The sequence below is a fragment of the Oncorhynchus masou genome, chromosome 9, assembly GCF_036934945.1.
Source record: "Oncorhynchus masou masou isolate Uvic2021 chromosome 9, UVic_Omas_1.1, whole genome shotgun sequence".
NCBI lineage: Eukaryota > Metazoa > Chordata > Actinopteri > Salmoniformes > Salmonidae > Oncorhynchus > Oncorhynchus masou.
The window spans coordinates 72,954,630-72,966,199 of record NC_088220.1 but is presented as its reverse complement, the minus strand read 5'-3'; the positions used below and the strand labels follow the sequence as shown (position 1 = coordinate 72,966,199).

At 44.2% G+C, this 11,570-nt stretch overlaps 1 protein-coding gene across 1 annotated transcript; it reads left to right on the top strand.

Moving 5' to 3' along the window:
• The first annotated feature begins 393 nt into the window (after positions 1-393).
• Positions 394-4,765, top strand: LOC135546608 (2-acylglycerol O-acyltransferase 1-like). The gene is made up of 6 exons (XM_064975172.1): positions 394-490; positions 622-800; positions 2,337-2,541; positions 2,670-2,844; positions 3,574-3,773; positions 4,397-4,765. Exons 1-6 carry the CDS (start codon positions 394-396, stop codon positions 4,549-4,551), a joined length of 1,011 nt encoding a protein of 336 aa, XP_064831244.1. The 3' UTR covers positions 4,552-4,765.
• Positions 4,766-11,570: the final 6,805 nt, after the last annotated feature.

Genomic DNA, 11,570 nt, shown 5'->3' with positions numbered 1-11,570 from the left:
CAGGCAGAGTAAAACCGTGCTTCGCCTCTTCCTCTCTGGGTGTACTTAATTAAACTGTTTGCTTGTACTTTACATTTTCCACAAGATGGTGCTAGAACAAAGAAACCAGATCAGGCTAGCAATCACGTTTAGAGCAGTGTTTTGGAAGTTGATAAAGTAAAGTGTATTGTAAGCACCCAGGCACACAAGAATGAGTATAGCCTATCATTTGTATTTGACTTGAATAGTCCTGCGCCTGAAGTCTTGTCAAAATGCCACGAACTTGGACGACTGCCTTGTTCGAGCTGCTAAGTATAAAAAGATTTTGGCAAGGACAGGGGCATAAGATAGTGACCCTTCCTCTGCTCTGTTCCCCTGATATCATTTTAGAACCCGGGAGTGGGAACCGCAGACATGGTGAAGATTGAGTTTGCACCCTTGAATATCCCGCTCAACCGACGTTTCCAGACAGCTGCAGTTCTTCAATGGGTCTTCTGCTTTCTCTTTGGAGGTAACTGGTAGGCTACTGCGCCCTTCCTCACCTTCAGCAAATCATAACCATAGTGGCCCAGGGATGGGGTCAATTCAAGTCAGTGCTTGCTTATGTGATGCCCATATTTTTCTGCACATCCATCTGTCTAGCGCAGTGTTGTTTTTGTGTGTACGTTGTGATCGTGTTGAATGGATACTGGCACGTGGCTGCTCTGTATGCCCTGTGGCTCTACCTGGACTGGGACACACCTCAGGCTGGGGGCCGCAGGTCTGACTGGGTACGCCACTGGACCGTGTGGAAACACTTCGGAGACTATTTCCCCATCCATGTAAGTAGGCTTATGACGTTTTCTGGGTGTTTAGCCTATGCATTTTATGATGCATGGAGGCCAACTAATATCAAGCCTCATTATTATCAACAGTAATAGGTTATTACACCATTCTTTGCATAATTTAGACTGTGTGTAAAGACACTCAGAATTCCTTATTGAATTCCATGTTGGATTAATAATAACACAACTTGTATACAAATGCCGATTAACTGACTGATGAAAATATAATTGAGGACGTTTGTCTCAAAGCAAGCATGACTGCCAACCCACTCTTTATCCACTGTCCTTTGATGTATTAATAGCTCAAATAGGTCAAAGCCATTGTAAAGAGGTCATTGGCCAGTACATCATGGTATTTCCATGGCTAAAGGCCCAGCCCCCTGTCACATCCAGCCATTCTGTGGTTGAGTTCCTGCCCGACTACATTGCAATGTAAAAACATTTGAGGTGACTGACAGTGACACATGGACAGACAGTGACACATTCAATACCGCCTTGCACACTCTTGCCTGCACCTAGCTGATCTAGGGTGTAATCATTAGTCCAACAGTTGCAAATGAAAGTTTCTAATGGACAAAACCAGGTATGTTTATCCCCATTTCGTTCTGTTTAAGAAACGTTTTTTAACAGAATTGGCGGAATGAATACACCCCTGATCACACGTAAACACAGTTCACTTTCATAGCAGTCACATTGTATTCCTTCTCGCATCTATATGCTCCCCTCCTCTTACCCTTTCCCTTCACTTGTGGACTTCAATGCACAACATTTGATGTGACCAGGCATATGTGACCAGGTGAAAAAACCTTTCCAAGCCTAAACTAGCTAGCTGCATTTGATAGCTAAGTAAGTGAAACTGAGAAAAAAAACGGATCTCTTGCTTTTCCTTCATTTTGGAAAAAATGTATTTGTTCATTCTCTCTCTTTGAGTCTACTAGTTACCACATTTTATGCACTGTAGTGCTAGCTAACTGTAGCTTATGCATTCAGTACTAGATTAATTCTTTAATCGTTTGATTGTGGAGACAACATGTCAGTTCATGATGCAAGAGCTCTGATAGGTTGGAAGACATCCTCCGAAAGTTGTCATAATTACTGTTTAAGTCTATGGGAGAGGGTGAAAACCATGAGCCGCCTAGGTTTTGTATTGAAGTCAATATACCCAGAGGACGGAAGCTGGATGCCCCTAGAGTGCTGTTGGGGTTACTGTAGACCTTCATTGAAAAACAGTGTGTTTTAATCAATTATTTGGTGAAGTGAATATATTTAGTATAATTTTATCTAAAACTATCACTTTCTTAAATGAAATTCACTGAGGAGGATGGTCCTCCCCTTCCTTCTCTGAGGAGCCTCCACTGATATTACAAGGCCTGGTTATGTATTTAACATATTAGCTAACCACATCATATGACATAACCATCTGATGCCCGACTGCACAGTCAATGACGTGGCACACAACCATTGGTTGTACATCTAGTCGGGCAGGAACTCAACCTGTGTCTTATCCATTATTCATGTCTTGTCTGTGGTCAGCTGATTAAGACATGTGACCTAGACCCAGAGAGGAACTACCTGATGGGTTTCCATCCTCACGGAATCCTGGTCGCCGGAGCATTTGGGAATTTCTGTACTGAATACACAGGCTTCCGGGAGCTCTATCCAGGAATGACTCCTTACCTGCATACCCTCGGCATCTGGTTCAGCTTCCCATTCTTCCGGGAGTATCTCATGTCCTCAGGTGAACCTTATTAGGGATTTATTATTCCACCACAATGCTTCTGTTTTTTTCTGATAAAACCTGTCCTGTGAAAAATAAAATCCTGGCCCACATTTGTTCTAAATATACTGTGCTGAACTTCCCCTAAGGGGTTGTCTCTTGTTCCAAGAAGAGTCTTACCCACGTGTTGAGCCAGAAGGGAGGGGGAAACGTGTCAATCATAGTGATTGGTGGGGCGGCAGAGTCCCTGGAGGCCAGGCCTGGGAGCCTCGTCCTGGAGGCCCTCAACAGGAAGGGCTTCGTCAAGATTGCTCTCAGGTGTGGGTGAGTGCCTTCTTTCCTATCAACTACTCCTCATCTATAACCGTTTCGTTTATAATCAAGTATTATAAATGTTCATGTTGACTGAAACCTCCTCCGTAAGGGCCATTACTGAATGTACTGTAGGCCATGAAGTGAACTATGAATCTTAACCCCAGGGCTTTTAATGACAGATGTGTTGAGGTGAAAGGAAATGCACTGTAATATTTACAGCACACACACCTGCTAAAATAACAGATTTATGTATCCCCTCAGAGGTTTGAAAGAATCGTTAATTTGACTGGGTATTTAGTTGTTAAAACCGGAACTAAGATGCACTCGGGTCAGGAGGATTATGCAGGATGCCAGGGACAGGACAGGACAAGGTGGAAGCGGGACAGCTTGCTTCTGGCAGAATCAGACACTGAAAGTAGCAGGAACAGAGAAAGAAATAGAGACCTAATCAGAGGGAAGAGAGAACAGGTGTGAAGAGTGAAAGAGCTCCTAGAACAGCTGCACTCCATATTCCACTTCAGATAGATTGATGTGAGCCGAAGATGACTTTGGAGTTAGCGCAATAATGACAGGAACATATATATTTTTTAATAACAAAACATCCAAAAAGATCAGATCACATTAAAATACATAGATTTTTGCAAACAATCACAAATGTAAAATTGCAAGGTTGCAGTCAAACGTGAAATTATGCCGCTGGTAAAAATTCAGAATTCTCTCACCCTCTCCTGCGTGCAGAGCTCATCTGGTGCCAGTGTTCTCCTTTGGGGAGAATGATCTGTTTAATCAGCTGAAGAACCCAAAGGGCTCCCTGGTCCGTACCATCCAGGAGTGCATGAGGAAGACCCTGGGCTTCAGTTTGCCTTTGTTCCACGCCCGGGGGGTTTTCCAGTACAGCTTGGGCTTCATGCCCTTCAGACAACCCATTTACACCATCGGTGAGTGGTGGGGAATGGGGGATAATGTGGGTGGAAAGTGACGGGAAGAGATGGGTGACGAGAGGGAATAGAGACTAAAATATGACTAATTTCTGTCTATGGGGAAACGTATTCCGAAAACTATTTACAAACAACATTCAGAAACAATGTGCAGTCACAGTGCTCTGATTGTATGAATTCCTCTAGTTAGCTAGTCATTACCCAGATGGTCAAATAAAAGCTCACTGAGAGAACAGCCGACATATGACAAGCTGGTAAGCTGGTTCATAGGTGACTGTGTTATGGGTAACAGTAACTGTGACAGCAGCTGTAGTCAGCCAGGACATCATGACCAGCTGGAACAGAGCCACCCACGGTGAAGGGTCACTGGGCTACAGCCAGTCAAATGACCTTAGAGCTGTAACCTCATGTGTTTTGTCCTCAGTCTTGCCCTCTGTTCCACTTCCTTTATCCTTCCTCTCCCTTTCTCTCCAGTTCCTCCTCTGAGTCACTACATTTTAACATTCTATAATTCCTCTGCCTTTCATTTTCTGCTCTCACTGAATCCCCTCTGTATTTCTACTCTATCTTTCCCTCCTTACTTCTCTCCATCTCACCCCCTTCCCTTCCTCCCTCTATCTCAGTGGGAGAGCCCATAGTGGTGGAAAGGAACGTGAGCCCCTCGTCTGATGAGGTGGACAGGCTGCATGGCTGTTACCTGGGGGCGCTGGCTAAGCTGTTTGAGCAGCACAAGGCTGAGTACGGGATCCTAGAGAACCAGCACCTCATCTTCACCTGATCAGACCAGATAAGCTCAGATAGCACTACACTGTAGGATTGGACCATTCAACCAGCTCCTGACCCATAAACACTGATATAGACATTCAAACAAACATAATACAAACATGCATATAAGCACACACAGAAAATGGACACGTGCATACTTGCACACACATATTGTGCACTGCATTCAGAAAGTACTCAGACCCCTTGACCTTTTCCACATTTTGTGACTTTACAGCCTTATTCTAAAATTGATTAAATATGTGTTTTTCCTCATCAATCTACACATAACACACCATAATGTCAAAGCAATTTTTTTTTTTAGAAATGTTTGCAAATATATTAAAAATAAAAGCACACCTATTCAGACCCTTTGCTATGAGACTTGAAATTGAGCTCAGGTGCATCCTGTTCCCATTGATCATCCATGAGATGTTTCAACATCTTGATTGGAGCCCACCTGTGGTAAATTTAATTGATTGGACATGATTTGGATAGGCACACACATGTCTATATAAGGTCCCACAGTTGACAGTACATGTCAGAGCAAAAACCAAGCCATGAGGTCGAAGGAATTGTCCGTAGAGCTCCGAGACTGTGTCGAGGCACAGATCTGGGGAGAGGTACCAAAACATTTCTGCAGCATTGAAGGTCCCCAACAACACAATGGCCTCCATCATTCTTAAATGGAAGATGTTTGGAACCACCAAGACTCTTCCTAGAGCCGGCCGCACGGCCAAACTGAGCAATCGGGGGAGAAGGGCCTTGGTCAGGGAGGTGAGCAAGAACCCAATGGCCACCCTGATAGAGCTCCAGTTCCTCTGTGGAAATGGGAGAACCTTCCAGAAGGACAACCATCTCTGCAGCACTCCACCAAACAGGCCTTTATGGTAGTGGCCAGACAGAAACCACTCCTCAGTAAAAGGCACATGACAGCCTGCTTGGAGTTTGCCAAAAGGCACCAAAAGGATTCTCAGACCATGAGAAACAACATTCTCTGGTCTGATGAAACCAAGATTGAACTCTTTGGCCTGAATGCCAAGAGTCACGTCTGGAGGAAACCTGGCACCATCCCTAAGGTAAAGCATGGTGGTGGCAGCATCCTGCTGTGGGGATGCTTTTCCACGGAAGGGACTGGAAGTCTAGTCAGGATCGAGGGAAAGAAAATTTGAGTTTATTTTAGTAAAAAAAATTTACAGGGACAGTGTACATTAACCAACGTTTCAGTTAAAGTTCCGGTTTTAGCCAGCCAGCTAATTTTCAACCGTGGTCCATGGGCAGGTTATTAAATACAATTACATTAACAATATAGACAATCAATGATCAGTGAGCACACACAGAGCAACATAGGACAAGCAAGATTTAGCAGACAAACAGAGAACATAGCACAAAAAGCAACAAGACAAAATCCATAAAAGCAACAAAGTGTTTCCACACCTCACAAGTTCACCTTCCAACAGGACAATGACCCTAAGCACACAGCCAAGATAACGCAGGGGTGGCTTCGGGTCAAGTCCCTGAATGTCCCTGAGTGGCCCAGCCAGAGCCCGGAGTTGAACCCGATCAAACATCTCTGGAAACACCTGAAAATAGCTGTGCAGCGACGCCCCCCATTTTTTTTCAATTTTAGAATAAGACTCAACCTTAACAAAATGTGGAAAAAGTCAAGGGGTCTGAATACTTTCCAAATGCACTCTCTGCACACATATAAACACAGTCCAATGGCCATCACTCAGATCCTTCGCTCTCTTATACAGTCAGCACAGGTATATAGTGTAGAGAAATATTGTACAGTTGGGTGAAAATCATTTGATATCCCACTCCATTCATGAGTCCAGCTCTTTCCTCCTGCTAAACTCAAGACACAAATGGGGCATGTCAGGTTGAGTTTGCTGCACCAAGGGAATGCATACAGGGCTTCATAGGTGATGTTTGCGTGCTAGTCTCTCTGCGGTCCTGGGGAGTGTGTCGTGCTTCTCTCTACTCCCAGTCTCTCTTTCTTTCTGCTTGAGGGGAGCAGGCAGCAATTCTAAAATAGAGCAGACATTCATGTCACATGACTTTAGCGTTCAATTTAGACCACACTGTCTGAGCTACTGCACAGAGATGCTGCCAAGATGAACCCCTGCTATGCCATTGTCTTAAACCTGTATGATAAATGATAAATAGACAGTGCCACATATAGGTTGAAAGATCACAGGTAATGTGCTGTGAGATGTTGTTAATGGCATGAAATACGGATTGGAAAGGGAATCAGGTCAGGATTGCATTGTAAGGGATTGAACATTGGGCAATGGGATTTGGATTTGACATTTAGAACATGTAGGGGGGGGGTCTTTGACTCAGTGGATCATGACATGGACAGAATTCTGTGGAAAGTGTAGACATCATAGGTGGTTACTCTCTCAAAGATATTGCTAAATTCCCAAGACATGGATTGGCTAATATATTTCTAGATGTGTGAATAAACTAATGTAGGGCTGATGTGTGCATAACTGTGTTTTAAAGTCCAAATGTTATTCATTTTGTATAAATACACAAATACTGTTGTCAGATTTTGAGTTGTCCTCTTGTAATCTATTTACTCATAACATATTTTCTTTACTTAAACCTTTAAAGGCCCAGTGAAGTCAAAATTATGTTTTCCTGTGTTTTGTATCACATTGTACAACAGCTGAACAAACTAACACTAAAAGTGTGTTTTTTGTTTATATTAGTGTTATTTCCTGATAGTCGCTGGTTGAAAATACACTCTACACAGGACCTTCTAATCAGCAGGTCTGCAAAGGCGGGAGATTCTGCTTTCCATGGTGACATCATCATTCGGTTAATTGGTTAATAGACCAATTACAATGATTTCCCAAACTTTCTGCCGGTACATTTTCAGTTTCTCCTCCACGCAGACAGCTCCCAGACAGTCCAAGCAAAATCCTTGCTTGAGAAATAGTTTTTTGCTAAAAAGCTATTTTTGTCCATTTTAATGGAAATCTATTTTAGTAAGGCACTCAGAAATGATTTGATATTGATATAAAAATGTCTGCATTGGGCCTTTAACAACTCTTCAATGCATTATTCGATTCAACACATCATTGACTATGTGTCATGACTTCTGCCGAAGTCGGTCCCTCTCCTTGTTCGGGCGACATTCGACGGTCGACGTCACCGGCCTTCTAGCCATCGCCGATCCACTTTTCATTTTCCATTTGTTTTGTCTTTGTCTTACACACCTGGTTTCAATTCCCCAATTACTTGTTCATTATTTAAACCTCTGTTCCCCCATGTCAGTTTGTGAGTAATTGTTTGTATGTAGTACGGTCCGTTAATGTGGGCTCTCTTTTTTGTATTGCATTCATATATGTTGAGTAAAGTACGTTTATTTACTCATATCTGCTGTCCTGCGCCTGACTCCTCTACACCAGCTACACACAGACCTCATTACAGAATTACTCATCAAGAATAGAGTCAGCAGGAGCAGACACCTCTCTGTGAACGTAGAGGAGCTCGTCCAGCAGCAAGCGACCATGTTGCAATGTCTGGGCACCGCCATGGATCGCATGCTGCAAACGATGGATCGTTGGGAGAGAGGAGGAGGTCGTCCAGCGCCTCCACCAGCCCCACTGTCCACCCCTCCTTCACCCGGTCCAAGTGGGATTTGGCTCGTGCTCCCAAGGGAGTATGATGGGACAGCTGCCGGATGCCAGCTGGAGCTCTACTTGGCGACCGTCCACCCGGTTCCTTCGGGACGTGAGAGCGTGTCCGCCCTAGTCTCCTGCCTCTCAGGCAAAGCCCTGGGGTGGGCCAACGCCGTATGGAGTGAAGGTGACGTGGCATTGGACCGTTACGTAGAGTTCAGAGAAATGCAGAGGAATGTCTGTTTCACTTGATGCAGGGGATGAGGAGCGAGCAGGATTTCGCTTTGGCCTTCCGGACCCTGGCCGCCAGCGCGTGATGGAACGTCAGGGCCCTGATCGATCACTACCAGTGCAGACTATGCGAGGATGTCCGTCGGGAGTTGGCCTGCCGAGACACCACCCTCACGTTGGACCAGCTGGTGGACCTGTCCATCCGGCTGGACAACCTGCTGGCTACCCGCGGACGTCCAGATCGGGGCCTGTTAGTTCCATCCCCCAGCACCTCCGCTCCGATGCCCATGGAGCTGGGAGGTGCTGCGCTTAGGGTGACCGGAGGAGGGGCCATTCCCTGCACCATCTGTGGCCGCAGAGGGCACACTGCTGGTCGGTGCTGGGGAGGTTCCTCAGGGAGTTGAGGCAGCAGGCAGGGCACCATCGTGTCACCCTAGGTGAGTCGGCACCAGGCTTACCCATACTGTTGCCCACATGTATGTGTTTATCAAATTTCCTGAGTTTTCCCCACATTCCCAGCATAAGGTGCTCGTAGACTCAGGCGCAGCTGGGAATTTTATTGACCGTTCATTTGCCCATAGTTTAGGGATTCCCCTTGTTCCTGTGGATATGGACACGCCCTAGATAGTCAACCATTAGGGAAACATTCTCCCATAGGCTATTCAAGTCATCTGAAACATTCTCCCATAGGCTATTCAAGTCATCTGAAACATTCTCCCATAGGCTATTCAAGTCATCTGAAACATTCTCCCATAGGCTATTCAAGTCATCTGAAACATTCTCCCATAGGCTATTCAAGTCATCTGAAACGTTCTCCCATAGGCTATTCAAGTCATCTGAAACATTCTCCCATAGGCTATTCAAGTCATTTGAAACATTTTCTTATTGGCCTTATAAGCATATAAACTTGGTGCAGTCTCTGTGCTACAATGGTTAAAAAGGCCACTGGGCCCACATCGTTTCTATAACAATTGAGCTAAAACCACGATTGGCTCAACAGGGGGAAAAGTGATTAGATAGAAACACTTGTTCATTGACTTACTGAAATGATTCACAGCGCATAGAAGAATACATATCCCTGAGAAGGTGGCATGTTGGTGCTGCAGATATATTGAAATTAATTTGCCAAATACTATAATAACTCCTGTCTGTACATAAATAAATGAAATCATTGAAAATACTACACAAGAACATAATTTAGCCACAGAGGATCAATAGATGTTTTTTTTAAATGCTGTGGATTGTGTTTTATCACATCATGGGCACATGTAAGCCTAATGTTGGCAGCACCTGCAATTGGGCAGCATGCCTGGAAAATATCAAACAGCTGATTGTTGAGTTGTGGCTGTCAATGAACAGCAGGCAGCAGCTAAAAGGCCTTTTGCAATATTTCAAAATACAACCGCTGGAAAAACAGTTTAGATGTGTCAATGCCACTGGAAGGTTTGTGGACTATCATTTCCTCATACTGTAAAATGTGTCTCCACTCTTTTCATTGGCATTTAAGACAGGGTTGTTCATTTTGTTGATCTCAGTAGCCTATGTCAGTGTCAGAGCAGACTGTCATTTCGGTCAGTTGTGTGCTATTAAAAAATATTCTCGAATGTCTCCAGTCATGTAAAATGACGTGGAATTGCATGAAAAGATTTAAGAAAATAACCTTTTTTTCTTGGCCCGTAAATATGATATCTGTTCTGCTGTGATTGGTGCACCTAGTTCACAGCACTACATGCTTACTGATTTCTGAGAACAGTCCCATAACGTTGCTGTAGTACAACTTCATCAACAACCTGGCAAACTACAGTATTTTTGTATTTAACTAGGCAAGTCAGTTAAGAACAAATTGTTATTTACAATGACGGCCTACCAAAAGGCAAAAGGCATCCTGCGGGGATGGGGGCTGGGATTCAAAATAATAAATAAATACAATATAAATATAGGACAAAACACACATCACAACAAGAGAGACAACACTACATAAAGAGAGACCTAAGACAACAACATAGCAAGGCAGCAACACATGACAACACAGCATGGTAGCAACACAACATAACAACAACATGGTAGCAACACAACATGATAGCAGCACAAAACATGGTACAAAAATTATTGGGAACAGACAAAAGCACAAAGGGCAAGAAGGTAGAGACAACAATACATCATGCAAAGCAGCCACAACTGTCAGTAAGATTGTCCATGGCTGAGTCTTTGAATGAAGAGTTTGAGATAAAACTGTCCAGTTTGAGTGTTTGTTGCAGCTCGTTCCAGTCCCTAGCTGCAGCGAACTGAAAAGAGGAGTGACCCAGGGATGTGTGTGCTTTGGGGACCTTTAAGAGAATGTGACTGGCATAACGGGTGTTGTATGTGGAGGATGGGGGCTGCAGTAGGTATCTCAGATAGGGGGGAGTGAGGCCTAAAAGAGTTTTATAAATAAGAATCAACCAGTGGGTATTGAGACAGGTATACAGAGACAACCAGTTTACAGAGGAGTATAAAGTGCAGTGATGTGTCCTATAAGGAGCATTGGTGGAAAATCTGATGGCCGAAGGGTAAAGAACATTAGCAGAAGCTATGCTATGGCCATTCAAACAAGCTTGCACTAGGCTGCTAGCTACAGAAGTTTGCTCAGCTGATCGAGCATGTTTTGCCATAGTACTAGTAGCCAGTGGGAACTAGTTTTAGGCATATTAGCAAAATCGCGATTTTTAGAGATGAATTCCACCTCCTACAAGACAGATCAGTTGAGGTACGAGCTATTGCAGGAGTGAAGCCATCCATCATGAGACAATGGGCTGAGCCCTATACATCAGTGGCTAAGCACCACATTTTCTGAAACTGTGTTGACATCCCTGCTGACCAGTTTGATTGAATTTGAAGGTTGATCTAATCCAACAGGTGTCCCCAAAGCAGCATCATGCACATATGTATGACCACTCTGCGGTACAAAAACCAACCATTGACAAACCTATGTGTAGTTTGTCTAGTATGTTTTATTATGACAGTAGACTACTGTCTGAATCACATCTCAGCTTCCACTCAGTGCGCTCTGACTTAGAGTAACCTTTCAGCACGCGCCACCTCAACGAGTCCAATCAAAAGCCAGGGAATGCCTCCTGTGCAATAATACCATGACGACGCGCCTGTCACTTCTGGGCTGAGAGCAGCGACCAAT

Coding starts and splice junctions, on each gene's coding strand:
- LOC135546608 (XM_064975172.1), top strand. CDS start 394: ATGGTGAAGATTGAGTTTGCACCCTTGAATATCCCGCTCAACCGACGT. Junction 491..621: donor CTTCTGCTTTCTCTTTGGAG/GTAACTGGTAGG, acceptor CCATCTGTCTAG/CGCAGTGTTGTTTTTGTGTG. Junction 2,542..2,669: donor GGAGTATCTCATGTCCTCAG/GTGAACCTTATT, acceptor ACTTCCCCTAAG/GGGTTGTCTCTTGTTCCAAG.